This window comes from Zophobas morio, unplaced genomic scaffold (assembly GCF_036711695.1).
Source record: "Zophobas morio isolate AGI-343-1 ecotype UQ-CSIRO unplaced genomic scaffold, CSIRO_AGI_Zmor_V1 ptg000031l, whole genome shotgun sequence".
NCBI classification, from domain to species: Eukaryota; Metazoa; Arthropoda; class Insecta; order Coleoptera; family Tenebrionidae; genus Zophobas; species Zophobas morio.
The window spans coordinates 1331003-1347751 of NW_026972136.1; the positions used below are offsets into that span (position 1 = coordinate 1331003).

At 32.6% G+C, this 16749-nt stretch overlaps 1 protein-coding gene across 3 annotated transcripts in view; it reads left to right on the plus strand.

Moving 5' to 3' along the window:
- Dachs (dachs) overlaps window positions 1-16749 on the plus strand; it is a 205211-nt gene that overhangs the window by 127143 nt on the left and 61319 nt on the right. The window contains exon 1 of one of the 3 annotated variants that reach the window (XM_064069740.1): window positions 4222-4653. The exons of the other annotated variants lie outside the window; for them this stretch is intronic. Coding sequence (XP_063925810.1) covers window positions 4563-4653 — 91 coding nt within the window. The 5' untranslated portion in view covers window positions 4222-4562. Of the gene's footprint in view, window positions 1-4221; window positions 4654-16749 lie in introns of those variants that run through there. 3 annotated transcript variants of the gene reach the window in all.

Here is a 16749-nt window from a genome sequence, read left to right on the forward strand (position 1 = left end):
TCTTCGATAAAAATCGGGGATGTAGATTTCGACGAGCTAATAATTAAAAAAAACAAAGTGTCAATGATCCGGAAAACGATTTTCCAAAACTTCGATTTAAAAAGGATTTTTTTTAAGTATCTCGAACTTTCGAAAAAAAACAACGTTAATGACCCCCAGCAAGATTTTGGAAAAATTCGGTTTGAAAGTGAAATTTATTAATGCTATAAAACTTGAAAGACGATAAAAAAATCATACGGGGGCTATTGAAAAATGAAGATTTTCGAAAAATTGCCGAAAAATTCTCAAGAAATTGTGCGTGTGGTTCCAGATCAAGATTTTCAAATGCGCTTAGAAAACATATTTTTTTAAATATCACAAAATCTAGAAAAACGGTTGAAATTTTGAAAAGTTCTTCAAAAATCCCTAAAATATTCGGTGATGTAGATTTCGTCGAGCTAATTCAACAACATGCAGTGTCAATAGTTCCGGGTCAAATTTTAGGAAAACTTCGATTTGAAAATGGTTTTATATTTCGAGATTTCCAGAAACTGTGAAAAAATACGTACGGAGGGTCTCGGTAAATCGAAATTTTTGAAAAGTTGCCTAAAGATCCTCAAAAAAATTCTCGATGAGCTGATTCGAAAAATTCGGTTTGAAAATGAAATTTCGAGAAATTGTCAAAAAATTCTTTGATATAGTTTCCACGAGCTGATTTAAAAAATAAAAATTGTTAATGCTTCCCGAACAAGTTTTTTAAGAAATTCATTTGAAAATAAATGTTTTTAGATATTTCGAAAGCTCGAACTAATTAATGGTTCATTGAAACATTGAGATTTTTGAAGAGTTATTTAAAAATACTGAAAAAAGTCGGGGATGAAGGTTTCGACGAGCTGATTCAAAAAATATAAAGTATCAATGGTCCCAGACTAAAATTTTTGAAAACTTCGATCTGAGAATGGATTTTTTTTAAATATCAAGAAGAAGATCAGTGTAAAAATCTGCAAAAAATTCTGGGATATAGATTTCGACGAGCTGGTTCAAAAAAACCAACTGGTAATGGTCCCCGACAAGGTTTTCGAAAAATTCCGTTTGAAAATTTTTGAATATCTCGAAATCTATAAAACCTGTAATAAAATTCAAACAAGGAAAAATTGGAACACAGAAAAATTGAGGTTTTGAGAATTTGCCTAAAAATCTTTTAAAAAATCGGGGATGTAGATTTCGACGAGCTGATTAAAAAAAAACAAAGTGTCAATGATTCGGAAAAAGATTTTCCAAAAGTTTGATTTAAAAACGATTTTTTTAAATATCTTGAACTTTCGATAAAAAAAAATGTTAGTGGCCCCGAGCAAGATTTTGGAAAAATTCGGTTTGAAAGTGATATTTATTAATTCTATAAAAAAATTCATACGGGGGCTATTGACAAATGGAGATTTTCGAAAAATTGCCGAAAAATCCTCAAGAAATTGTGCTATATGTACAGATTTCGTTGCGCGTGGTTACGGATCAAGATTTTCAAAAAATGCGGTTAGAAAATGTGTTTTATTAAAGACCACAAAATCTAGAAAAACGGTCGAAAACGTCAAGGAAAAATTGAAATTTTGAAAAGTTTCCAAAAATCCTTAAAATATTCGAATACAGTGTGTAGGTATAGTTCCGGGTTAAGTTTTAGGAAAACTTCGATTTGAAAACGGTTTTATATTTCGAGATTTCCAGAAACTGTGAAAAAATACGTACGGAAGGTCTCGATAAATTGAAATTTTTGAAAAGTTGCCTAAAGATCCTCAAAAAATTCTTGATATACCTAGATCTCGATAAGCTGATTCGAAAAACGAATTTTTCGAAAAATTCGGTTTGAAAATGAAATTTCGAAAAATTGTCAAAAAATTCTTTGATATAGTCTCCACGAGCTGATGTAAAAAACAAAAATTGTTATTGCTTCCCGAACAAGTTTTTTAAAAAATTCATTTGAAAATGAATTTTTTTAGATATTTCGAAAGCTCGGTTCCTTGAAACATTGAGATTTTTAAAGAGTTATTTAAAAATACTCAAAAAATTCGGGGATGAAAGTTTGGACGAGCTGTTTCGAAAAGTATAAAAGTCAATGGTCCTGGGTTTAGATTTTTGAAAATTTCGATTTGAAAATGATTTTTTTTAAATACATATCTCCAAATTTCGAGAAATAGTCAAAAATTTCTTAAACTTAAATTTTTAGTGCTTCTCGAAGAAGTTTTTCAAAAAATTCTGTTTGAAATGAAATTTATATATATGTACCCGGAAAGCTCAAAAAAAACAAGCATACATTTATTCTAGAATAAAGGTTCGACGGGCTGATTCGAAAAATTTTAAGTGTCAATGGTCCCAGACTAAAATTTTCGAAAACTTCGATGTGAGAATGGAATTTTTTTAAATATCTCAAAATTTCAAGAAGAAAATCAGTGTAAAAATCTGCAAAAAATGGTAATGGTCCCCGACAAGGTTTTCGAAATATTCAGTTTGAAAATTTTTGAATATCTCGAAATCTATAAAAACTGTAATAAAATTCAAACATGGAAAAATTGAAACAGAGAAAAATTGAGATTTTGAGAACTTGCCTAAAAATCTTCGAAAAAATAGGGGATGTAGATCTTGATGAGCTAATTAAAAAATATATAAAGTGTCAATGATCCGGAAAAATATATTTTACAAAACAAAGAATTTTTTTTAAATACCTCCAACTTTCTAGAAAAAAAATCTTAATGGTACCCGCGCAATATTTTATAAAAATCCCGTTAAGTGAAATTTATTAATTCTATACAATTCCGTATCTATAAAAACTGTCAAAAAGTTAAAGAAAAATTGAAAACTTGAAAAGTTGCCCAAAAATCCTCAAAAAATTCGGTGATGTAGATTTCGAGAAACGGCCAAAAAATACGTACGGAGAGGGTTTTCTAGTTCTGTAAGCAAGTTTTCAGATTATTATTAGAGCAAAAATCTCAAATTTTTCATGAAATTTGATAAATATGTTTATAACATGATTTAATTTTAAATAAGGTTAATTTTCAGGTTCAATTTAATACGAACAAAGAAAGCTGAAATGTGCAATACTACAAAAAACTGTAGAAATATAAATGCTGAAAAACTGAAAAAATAATTTTAAAAATTTCATATATAATTTACGAGTTGAAAAAATTGAGTTTCGATATAATCTAAAAAACTCCTAAAGATTTTTTTAACTAAAGCACCAACACTGAATTTAGTGATTACACAACACTGATTAAATGTTGTTTATTCGTCTCATACAGAAATTTAATTATCTTAAAAATTAAATATCTATTATAAATGATAGAAACTACTTACTGCATGTGAGGGATTTGAATTAAATATTTTTTTTTCTGAACTACTGAACGGTGAAACAAATGTGGTTTCAGTGATAAGCTATCATGGCAGAACGAAAAGAAATCTAAAAAATTGTAAAGCAGTTAACTGAGAAATACGTATTGTTGACACGGAAAGTAAAAGTGAGAAAACCACTGAAATCGTTCGGCAGAGGCCAAAGTTGGAGATGTGAAAAATGAAATATTGGGAACTACGCCCACTGAAATCCATCTTCCCTAAACATCTGCAGGTAGATGGAGGACCTCAGCAATCAATTAAATAGCCTTTGGAAAAAATTAAAAGCTTGATAATCGTAGTGCCGTTTCAACAACGGTTTATTCTGTTAAAATATGAAATTAAAATTTAATTCGTGTTTTAATTATAGACGCTAGCATGTGTATTAGTGCAATTATCGATAATAGCACTAGTGTATAATTATCGCTGCCATTTGTTTGTCATTGACTGAAATGGTTGGTTGCCAGAACATGCAATTCTAGTCGAAATGCTGAAGGTCTGGAAGGGTTTTAAAGTTCTTATATTACGCATTGTAGCCATAATCAAAGTACACAGCCTACAGTCCGTAATAACTGTAATCAATAAATTTAAATGTAATTACAACGTAGGTAAAATTCCCCGAAACACGTTCATTTTTCTCCGTCGCAACATCTCAATGCAACAATGTACCTCAATAAATAAAAAAGTCCACCCGCCCGCCGCCGATTCCCCTCATCTCGTCCACTTAGTTCGTTATTTCAAATAGAACCAACCCATCCTCGGCCGTAAACAGGTAGTACCTCGCCAGGCCTGCGCACACCCAGCGCGAAGCAATGCCGTAAAAAAAGCCACAAGTGTAGACCACTGGAGATTTTAGTACACAAACCAGTTCCTCCGGCCCTCGCCTTTCATGAATGCTGCGGTCTCGTGCTCGACGCACCATTGAAGTCTCCTAATTATCTCCGAAACGAAACAATAAAATCACGAAAGCTCGGGCCGCGCCCCCCGCCGACGAGGGCCGGAGGGCGGCTAGGAACCGGGACCTCGGGCCCGTGGTGTCCCGAAAAGAGCTACAGGTGTAGCACAGGTGAGCGGGGAGCGTCACGTGAGCAGGTCGCAGGTAGCGGCCGTCATCCGAGCCAGTGCACCGAAGCCTTCGCGAGTGATTGTTGCCTGTGCTGTGGTGTGATGTCTGAAACATGGCTGGATGCGGTTTCAGGCGCTGAATTATGGCGACGCTAGGCCTTTCCAAGGTGTTCATTTTGGACAAATACTTCACGGAGCTGCAGAAGTTCTGGGAGACGGAGAAGAAGCTCCAAGGTGTGTTGCTTGATAAGCTCGTGTTGTGCTTTGGATGATCGGGGGGGTTGCCTGTATTCAGGCGCATGGCGGAGGATGGGTCGGAGCGGCGGGTGGCGGATTTGTGTCATCATCGTCACTTGGTGTCGGTTAGAGTGCCACAGTTCTTAATGAATCTATTGATTCATAATTGAAGGTTTGCACGCACTTGTACCGTGCTCAAGACGAATCATAGGTTCTTGAGGGATTTATGCTGAGATTTGAGACAATACTGGAAATGGTCGTTCCAGAATGGTACCGATCTCAGCGCTTCGAACCAACCAACCGTTGGGTGAAGAATGATCTAGATCTAGAGCCGTGTTCGATGTAGCTACGACGATTTATGGCCGACACGATAATGGAATCTGCCGTATGCCTTATTATTATTAATATTCGTAGTATCAGCGTTTATGTAACCTCGTCCACATTTGCGCGGCGTTTGTGCAGTTTGTTGAAAGTACCACATGTAGAGACAATTTTTACTTGGTTTAAATTCCTGAAATGTGTACGGGACCTGACTTAATGTTTAATCGAGCGAAGATGTACTTTAAATGTCGTTCGTTTAATGGTACGGTCTGACGCAATATAGTACCAGGTTTTAAATATCCTTTAATTTTTAATATAGTACCTTAATCGTAAAAGCAAACTGGTTTACGTTTATGAAGCGAGAAGAACTGAGGATGTTTATCTTCATATGGTTTGAATTATAGTTGAAAATAATATTCAATTTTTAATATAGCACCAAGTCAGTACCCTTACGAAAAACAAGAAGTTACATGAATTGTACTATGATTTATTGACCTGTCAATGTTACCCGAAATTGTCTATGGTTAACAAAACACAGTTGCCAAAAAGAATTACAAATGGTCATTCTATTGTTTTCTTCAGTTTTTTTTTCTGTCGAATAGTTCCTTTCGTATTGTTTCGTTTTTCGGAGCACCAGTATTTTTAGTAAGTCATGGGTCACATAACAACATGGTTATTATTTATTATAAAAGTGTTCAATTTTCAAGTTTTCTTGTGATACCATTTATAAGCTGATAAATTCCGCAACTGAAGTAAACAACTCTAGAAACCGTATTCTACAACCAAATGAGATAATCATAACTTTAATAGCGTTCCTGTGGTACTAAACACAATCTCCGGTCGACTTCAATTCTCGAAGCTTTAGTATGTACGTAGTGTGTAGATAGAACATTCTCCACTGTTGAACCCCAAATAGATCTGATTAAAATTCATTACTTTTAATTCTCTGCAAAAAATATACCTGTAAAACCTCACTTTATCAAAACAAAGAACAAAAAAAAACAAAACAAAATTATGTCAATATTTTGAATTCAGTCAATATTACATGTGTATGATTAAAAATAAGAAAAGCGTTTTATTTTGCTCATTTTGAACTCAATTTACTCAGCAAAGTTGTAAATAACGTCATCAAATTTTGGTCGTTGTACATTTTATTGTAGCTAAGTGTTTGTGGGTTTATGGAAGCTCTTATAGATGAGGCGGAAACTGTATGTTTTTGTTTCTGTCTTCGTCTGACGCAGGTACTGTTTCCATTTTTTTTATTTACTGAAACTGGGAAAGTAAATTTACGAAAATTCTGTTTCGACAAGCGGAAGAATTTAAGATTAAAACAAAGTCAAAAGTGGCCCCGCCCACCCACCCCTATTCCGTTTTGGTTATTCATTTTGTTGTGTCTGAAATGAAGTTGAATTTTATATTGACAAATAATAGAATTTAGAATTACATCTTTGTTTTAATACAATTTTTTTTCTAAAATCGACTTTAATGTCAGCGTCTACATTCAAATAATAGAAAAATTACATAAAATAGACACAGTGACGTACTTTCTATATGATAATATAGCATACAAAAATATTAAAGTTATTTAGACAAACATTCTCCGGCTTGGAAGCACAAATAAAAAATTGGTCTAAAGAGTTTAGGCAGTACGTGATGACTGCATGCCTATTATGGTTTTTTTCGCATTAGATTTCAAAGCATTCGGTTTTGTAATTCTTGATTAAATCAATAAAATAAATTTGCGCATTCATTACATTTTTTGAGTCACCCTGTATATCCAAATCCAAAAAATATGAATGGAATGATAAATTACAAGAAGAGACTTACCATATTTTGTACATTTTAGATAGGATTATTGGGCAAAATTTTGAGTTGACGTCATCAATTTTTTGCAGGGGATTAGCAAATATATTTTTCCTAAAAATTTATTATGCTCTTTATAACCTTAAAACATATGCAAGATTTCAAAGCATTCGGTTCTGTAGTTCCTGATTAAATCAATAAAATAAATTTACCCATTCATAAATTTTTTGGGTCACCCTGTATATGTAAATCCAAAAAATATGAATGGAGTGATAAATCACAAGAAGAGACTCATCATTTTGTACATTTTAGATAGGATTTATTCAGCAAAATTTTGGGGTGGCGTCATCCATTTTTTAGGGGGGATGAGCAAATATATTTTGATTAAAAATTTACGATGCTTATGATAAATTTAAAACATTTCCAAGATTTCAAAGCATTTGGTTTTGTAGTTCTTGATTAAATCAATTAAATAAATATGCGCATTCATTAAATTTTTTGAGTCACCCTGTATCTGCATATCCAAAAAATATGAATGGAATGATAAATTACAAGAAGAGACTCATCATACTTTGTACATTTTAGATAGGATTATTCCGCAAACTTTTGAGCTGACGTTATCAATTTTTTGGAGAGGATAAACAAATATATTTTGACTAAAAATTTATTATGCTCTTGATAACCTTAAAACATTTGCAAAATCTCAAAGCATTCGGTTCTGTAGTTCCTGATTAAATTAATAAAATAAATTCACGCATTCATTAATTTTTTTGGGTTAGCTTGTATATGCACATCCAAAAAATATGAATGGATTGATAAATCACAAGAAGGGACTCATCATATTTTGTGCATTTTAGATAAGATTTATTCAGCAAAATTTTGGGGTGACGTCATTAATTTTTTGGAGGGGATAATTAAAAATATTGTGATTAACATTTTATCATCCTTATCATAACCGTAAACTATCTGCAAGATTTCCAAGCATTCGGTTTTGTAGATTCCGAATTAAATGTCAAAATGTTGTGTCATAATTTTGATTTTTTTTCCAAAATTCTGGACGTTTCGGGTAAAATCTCAATTCGGAGTCATAAACTACATGTGTATGACTATGTTATTTGATACAATTTAAAACCCAATGACTATGTACAATTTTGAAGTGACGTCATCACATTAGTGGTGGGGATGATTAGACAAATTTTGGTTAGCGTTTTACCATCTACATGATATACCTAATATAAATACAAAATTTGACAACAATCGGTCCAGTACTTTCGGAGATATCTGTCTAATAAAAATCCGGGACGGCAGACAGACGGAAACGGGGGACCTATTTCTTCGTCTTCTAGGGGTCATGAAAGATCGAGAAAATGTAAAATGTTACTTCCTTTACTTCCGCTCGGGAAGTAAAAACGAAAGATAACGTATTATTTTGCACCTTTTGAATTTAATTTACTCAGCAAAATTATGGATGCCGTCATCAAATTTGGGTCCTTGCCCATTTTTATTCTAGCTAAGTACTTGTGGAATTATGGAAAGCCGAATAGAAGAGGCGGAGAAGCCTAATACCTCTCGCTCCTGGGTACCGACAATACTTTTGCCCTCGATACAGTATAGTAGAACGGGTATGTTTTCGTTTCTGTCTTTGTCTGACACAGGTACTTTTCGTATTTCTTTTATTTACCGAAACTAGGAAAGTAAATTTATATAAATTCTGTTTCGACAAGCGGTGGAATTTAAGAATAAAACAAAGTCAAAAATGGCCCCGCCCACCCACCCCTATTCCGTTTTGGTCACTCACTTTTGTTGACCCTGAAACGAAGTCGGTTGAATCGAGGTTTACTTTTTTTAAATACAGTTTTATATTTTTTTTATTTTTCAAAAACAACTTTCACGTCAGCGTCTGCACTTAAATAATAAAAAAATCACATAAAATAGACACAATGAGGTACTTTGTGTATGATAATATAGGATAAAAAGATATTAAAGTTAGCGGGCCTTAATCCATTACCGCTTCCTAAAGACAAGTGCACTCGAGCCCATATATAAACAAGTGTGTTTTTGTAACAAATGCGTTCGAATCAAAGACAGTGGCGATATATGGGTGATTAAATTACGACACATTAATAAATTTAGAAAAACGAGCCTTACAAAAATTGTAAAAAATGTTATACATTGAGTCATTAACAAAAATGGATGTCGTAGGAAAACACATATTCACTTTTTATTTAAAAGCGGCTTTAATATCACATTTTTTACCATGTGTTGTTTTGGATTAATTCCATTTTGGATGCTTTTCCAGAGTAATATTGAAATATTTGAAGCGCAAATTCTCCTCTTTTGGTTTTTAGGCGTAACTGAACCAAAGTTTGATATTTATTGGACCTGTTTTGAAAATGGTCCATTATTCGCTAAATATAACATTTGTTGTGTGTAGGCTAATGATGTTTTCAGGCTGAGTTGGAGTCAATTTTCCACTGGATATATTTTTTATTTGAATAACCAGGTTGTAGCAGCCCTTCGTGTTCTGTTAGAATTTAGTTAGTATTCTGGCTCAAACTTGTAGATAATTTTTTAGATAACAAAAAATATTGCTTTAGAAAGTCAAGTATCCTGGAACGATGGAACGTGGTAGCCGCAGGGTAACCGTAATTTTATTATTATTTATTTTTTTGAAAAAAAAAAAAACAATATTTGCAATTTCACGTCGTCGAAGTATCAGTAATTCAACTCCCAGAATTTGCCATAGATGTAGGTTTATATTAAATTCTACATATCTGGAAAAAGTTAAAAGCAAGAAACTCGAGTAATGCAAGCACGAAACGAAGTTATTTTTAATTAACGGATCATATTCTTCAACTTGTTAAAAAAATAACACGAGGATGCATACCACATATTTTTCTACAGTTCTTTGAAAAACGTATCCGCTAATTTGCATATCGCAATGTTCGAATTCTTCCGTCTCCCCAACACCCCAGTTACGTCTTCTAGGCAGGCCTTCTGCAATTTTCAGCGTCTCCGCTGGTAAGCTTCACTTCACTTTTAAAGGACTTTTAAATTCATGAAACTGGTCCTCGAACAGCTGGATCCTATTTGATTACATAGTATTATGTAGAATCACAGGTTTAAAATTCCAAGAATATTACCTGAAACAAAAAACGGTTTGAAGCCTTCGCGACTGACGGTTGTTGTGGTGTCTGAAACATGGCTGAACGCGGTTTCAGGCGCTGAATTATAGGCTTTCGAAGGTGTTTATTTTGGACAAATACTTTACAGAGCCGCCGAAGCTCTGGTAGAGGGAGAAGAATCTGCGTTGTATGTTGTTCGGTAATTCCGCATGGCGGTTGCAGAGGTCGGTTTGCATCAGTGGGCGGCGAATTTGTGTCCTCATAGCGGAGAATTGTGTTTCACAGGGTGTAACGTAACCAGAGAGAGGAATCTTAAGTCCTACGCTATTTAATATAATATCTAGTATATTTTTTGCTCGCTTGAGAACTCTTCACCTTGTCGATAATCAACTCTAAAATTTGCTTCCCGGAATTTCTGCCAACAAAGCCCACTCCGAGCCTCTAATCCACGACACGTAACGTTATTAGTGTCCACAATAACAGAATAATTACTGACCGTCCATTCAATACCATCAAAGCAATTAGATCCTCCTACCGTGGCAGTTGTGTGACGACATGCTCGAAGTGGTGCTTTTAAATGCGGTGGTCTACCAGAATTTACTAGCGAGTATCGCTTTAAATTACCACCAACCGAGCTGTAGTAGGCGAATTTGTGTCATCATCATCTTCCACCTGTACCACAAACAGACAGCTATGCAGAAAATCCTGTTCTTAATGATTCTATCGATTTATAATTGACACGTTACACGCACAACTTTGTAGCTTCTAATGCAGGCTTGATAAACAGCTTTAATTAGTGGGTACAATTTTCTGAAATTTACGTTTTTTCTTGGCACTTGTGTTTACGAGATGAGATAATCGCACGCATAAATTAGGATTATGCAAAGCGGTTATGAATAAAGATCATAGGCGTCGAGCAGGCGTCGTACCTAGGATAACGGTTGGGTGGCCTAGATTAAGCTGGTTTTGGAAACAGTATCAAGAGTTTATGGGGCAGGGGGCAAAGAGGAGGCTGTTTAGGTAAAAATTGCCGCGAAATTAAACACGATTTTGAATTTAATTTTCTCTTGAAGATCAAAGTGGACTGTTGTAATTATTTAAAATAAATTAAATAGTGATTTTTTTTATTGTATGTTGTCAAAGAAGGAACAATTTGATATTGAAATAATGTACATTCTTACCACCAACCTCTGTCACACTGAATAGAGAAAAGTGGAGACAGGACCAACATCTGCGTTAAACACTCTATCCTAATTTTTTATATTTGAGTTGGCTTTTAAGTAGTTGTGATTGAAATTGTTCTTTCTTTGAAAATTAGGAAATTCCGAGGATAATTTCCAAATTTTTTTTTAATATTGTTCGTTAAATATTTTGACTTCTTTTGACCATTCCTTTTGATTTATCAGGAAAGCGAATATTATGAAGCAGAAATTTGTCATTTTCTATAACGGAAAGTGAAATTTTAAATGGACATCGAATCTGTTATTTTGTGGCCTTTTATATACAGTGTGCCCGCAAAAGTGAATTGAATTCGATAAAAAATTGAAGAATGTTTTTGAAAAATGAGCCAGTTTTACTTAATTTTAACATGGGATTTATGCTATCAGCAACTCTACAAATTTCCAAGAAAGAATCCCTAATTTTTTCTCAATATTTTAAAACAGGGAAATTTTGTATATAAAAATAATGTGTATTTACTTTTCCTTCGATAACTTCTCACTTTGTTGAAAATATAAAAAATGTTTACAGAATATACGTTAGAAGTTAACGCTTTGACCACATTGTTACCATTAGCCATTTATCACACTGAAGAGAGGAGAGTGGGGACAGGATCAGCATCTACGTTAAACATTCTATCCTTTTTTTTTAACATTTTTGTTTACTTTTAAGCAGTTATGATTGAACGTGTTCTTCCTTTGAAAATTAGGAAATTCCGAGGATAATTTCCTAAACTTTTTTTCGCTAAATATTTTGAGTTTTTTTGAGTATTTCCTTTCATTTATTAGAACAGCGAGTCTTATGAGAAAACATAAATTTGTAATTTTCCATAAAGGAAGGTGAAAATTTCAATCGATTTCGGATTTGTTATTACTTATCTTTCGTCGAGTACCGATTAACAATTAAAAAAGATGTTCTGTGGTTATGTGTGATCTCTTATCTACAATGTGTTCACAAAACTGGAATAAATTCGATAAAAAATAGAGGAACATATTTGAAAAATTATTTACTCAATTTTAACACGGGGTTTATGTTATCAGCATCCTGACATTTTTCAAGGAATTCGTATTTTTTTTTTTTATAATATACTCTAAAAGAGGAAACAATTGGATATAAAAATAATGCGCTTTTTCTTCGATAACTTATCACTTTGTTGAAAATATAAAGAATATTTACAGAATATACCTTAGAAGTTAGCGTTGTTGACCACATTCATACCACTCTGTTCAGAGAAGAGTGGGGACAGGACCAACATCTGCGTTAAACACTCTATCCTTATTTTGTAAATGTTTCTGTGGACTTTTAAGTAGTTGTGACTGAAAGTTCCTCTGAAAATTTGGAAAATCCGAGAATAATTTCTTAAAACTGCTTTTCCCTTGATTTATCAGGAAAGCGAGTTTTATGAGAAAACAGAAATTTGTCATTTTCTATAACGGAAAGTGAAAATTCAAATCGAATTCGGATCTGTTATTATTTATCTTTCGCCGAGTACCGATTAACAATTAAAAACAGATGTTCTCTGGTTATGTTTGGTCTCTTATCTACAGGATCTTTGCAAAACTGGAATAAATTCGATAAAAAATTGAGGAACGTATTTTTTTTGTATTTATTTTATATATTTACTTAATTTTAACATGATCCTTGTGCTATCAGCAATCTGACATTTTTCAAGAAGGAATCTTTATTATTTTTTTATTATATATTTTAAAAGAGGGAACAATTGGATCCAAAAATAATGTACTTTTTCTTCGATAACTTATCACTTTGTTGAAAATATAAAGAATATTTACAGAATATACCTTAGAAGTTAACGTTGTTGACCACATTCGTACCACTCTGTTCAGAGAAGAGTGGGGACAGGACCAACATCTGCGTTAAACACTCTATCCTTATTTTGTAAATGTTTCTGTGGACTTTTAAGCAGTTGTGAGTGAAAGTTCCTCTGAAAATTTGGAAAATCCGAGAATAATTTCTTAAACTGCTTTTCCCTTGATTTATCAGGAAAGCGAGTTTTATGAGAAAACAGAAATTTGTCATTTTCTATAACGGAAAGTGAAAATTCAAATCGAATTCGGATCTGTTATTATTTATCTTTCGCCGAGTACCGATTAACAATTTAAAAAGATGTTCTCTGGTTATGTGTGGTCTCTTACCTACAGGGTCTTTGCAAAACTGGAATAAATTCGATAAAAAATTGAGGAACGTATTTTTTTTATATGTACTTTATATATTTACTTAATTTTAATATGAGCCTTGTGCTGTCAGCAATCTGACATTTTTCAAGAAGGAATCTTTATTATTTTTTTTATTATATATTTTAAAAGAGGGAACAATTGGATCTAAAAATAATGTATTTTTTCTTCGATAACTTATCACTTTGTTGAAAATATAAAGAATATTTACAGAATATACCTTAGAAGTTAGCGTTGTTGACCACATTCGTACCACTCTGTTCAGAGAAGAGTGGGAACAGGACCAACATCTGCGTTAAACACTCTATCCTTATTTTGTAAATGTTTCTGTGGACTTTTAAGCAGTTGTGACTGAAAGTTCCTCTGAAAATTTGGAAAATCCGAGAATAATTTCTTAAAATTGCTTTTCCCTTGATATATCAGGAAAGCGAGTTTTATGAGAAAACAGAAATTTGTCATTTTCTATAACGGAAAGTGAAAATTCAAATCGAATTCGGATCTGTTATTATTTATCTTTCGCCGAGTACCGATTAACAATTAAAAACAGATGTTCTCTGGTTATGTGTGGTCTCTTATCTACAGGATCTTTGCAAAACTGGAATAAATTCGATAAAAAATTGAGGAACGTATTTTTTTTTTGTATTTATTTTATATATTTACTTAATTTTAACATGAACCTTGTGCTATCAGCAATCTGACATTTTTCAAGAAGGAATCTTTATTATTTTTTTGTTATATATTTTAAAAGAGGGAACAATCTGATCTAAAAATAATGTACTTTTTCTTCGATAACTTATCACTTTGTTGAAAATATAAAGAATATTTACAGAATATACCTTAGAAGTTAACGTTGTTGACCACATTCGTACCACTCTGTTCAGAGAAGAGTGGGGACAGGACCAACATCTGCGTTAAACACTCTATCCTTATTTTGTAAATGTTTCTGTGGACTTTTAAGCAGTTGTGACTGAAAGTTCCTCTGAAAATTTGGAAAATCCGAGAATAATTTCTTAAACTGCTTTTCCCTTGATTTATCAGGAAAGTGAGTTTTATGAGAAAACAGAAATTTGTCATTTTCTATAACGGAAAGTGAAAATTCAAATCGAATGCGGATCTGTTATTATTTATCTTTCACCTAGTACCGATTAACAATTAAAAAAAGATGTTCTCTGGTTATGTGTGGTCTCTTATCTATAGGGTCTTTGCAAAACTGGAATAAATTCGATAAAAAATTGAGGAACGTACTTTTTTATATTTATTTAATTTTAACATGAGCCTTGTGCTGTCAGCAATCTGACATTTTCCAAGAAGGAATCTTTATTATTTTTTTATTATATATTTTAAAACAGGGAACAATTGGATCTAAAAATAATGTACTTTTTCTTCGATAACTTATCACTTTGTTGAAAATATAAAGAATATTTACAGAATATACCTTAGAAGTTAACGTTGTTGACCACATTCGTACCACTCTGTTCAGAGAAGAGTGGGGACAGGACCAACATCTGCGTTAAACACTCTATCCTTATTTTGTAAATGTTTCTGTGGACTTTTAAGCAGTTGTGACTGAAAGTTCGTCTGAAAATTTGGAAAATCCGAGAATAATTTCTTAAACTGCTTTTCCCTTGATTTATCAGGTAAGCGAGTTTTATGAGAAAACAGAAATTTGTCATTTTCTATAACGGAAAGTGAAAATTCAAATCGAATTCGGATCTGTTATTATTTATCTTTCGCCGAGTACTGATTAACAATTAAAAAAAGATGTTCTCTGGTTATGTGCGGTCTCTTATCTACAGGGTCTTTGCAAAACTGGAATAAATTCGATAAAAAATTGAGGAACGTATTTTTTTTGTATTTATTTTATATATTTACTTAATTTTAACATGATCCTTGTGCTATCAGCAATCTGACATTTTTCAAGAAGGATTCTTTATTATTTTTTTATTATATATTTTAAAAGAGGGAACAATTGGATCTAAAAATAATGTACTTTTTCTTCGATAACTTATCACTTTGTTGAAAATATAAAGAATATTTACAGAATATACCTTAGAAGTTAACGTTGTTGACCACATTCGTACCACTCTGTTCAGAGAAGAGTGGGGACAGGACCAACATCTGCGTTAAACACTCTATCCTTATTTTGTAAATGTTTCTGTGGACTTTTAAGCAGTTGTGACTGAAAGTTCGTCTGAAAATTTGGAAAATCCGAGAATGATTTCTTAAACTGCTTTTCCCTTGATTTATCAGGTAAGCGAGTTTTATGAGAAAACAGAAATTTGTCATTTTCTATAACGGAAAGTGAAAATTCAAATCGAATTCGGATCTGTTATTATTTATCTTTCGCCGAGTACTGATTAACAATTAAAAAAAGATGTTCTCTGGTTATGTGCGGTCTCTTATCTACAGGGTCTTTGCAAAACTGGAATAAATTCGATAAAAAATTGAGGAACGTATTTTTTTTATATTTATTTTATATATTTACTTAGTTTTAACATGAGTCTTGTGCTGTCAGCAATCTGACATTTTTCAAGAAGGATTCTTTATTATTTTTTTATTATATATTTTAAAAGAGGGAACAATTGGATCCAAAAATAATGTACTTTTTCTTCGATAACTTATCACTTTGTTGAAAATATAAAGAATATTTACAGAATATACCTTAGAAGTTAACGTTGTTGACCACATTCGTACCACTCTGTTCAGAGAAGAGTGGGGACAGGACCAACATCTGCGTTAAACACTCTATCCTTATTTTGTAAATGTTTCTGTGGACTTTTAAGCAGTTGTGACTGAAAGTTCGTCTGAAAATTTGGAAAATCCGAGAATAATTTCTTAAACTGCTTTTCCCTTGATTTATCAGGTAAGCGAGTTTTATGAGAAAACAGAAATTTGTCATTTTCTATAACGGAAAGTGAAAATTCAAATCGAATTCGGATCTGTTATTATTTATCTTTCGCCGAGTACTGATTAACAATTAAAAAAAGATGTTCTCTGGTTATGTGCGGTCTCTTATCTACAGGGTCTTTGCAAAACTGGAATAAATTCGATAAAAAATTGAGGAACGTATTTTTTTTGTATTTATTTTATATATTTACTTAATTTTAACATGATCCTTGTGCTATCAGCAATCTGACATTTTTCAAGAAGGAATCTTTATTATTTTTTTATTATATATTTTAAAAGAGGGAACAATTGGATCCAAAAATAATGTACTTTTTCTTCGATAACTTATCACTTTGTTGAAAATATAAAGAATATTTACAGAATATACCTTAGAAGTTAACGTTGTTGATCACATTCGTACCACCAACTTCTATCACACTGAGCAGAGAAGAGTGCGCACAGCACCAACATCCATGTTAAACACTCTATCCCCATTTTTAAATATTTCTGTAAAGTTTTAAACAGTTGTGACTGACATAATTCCCTAA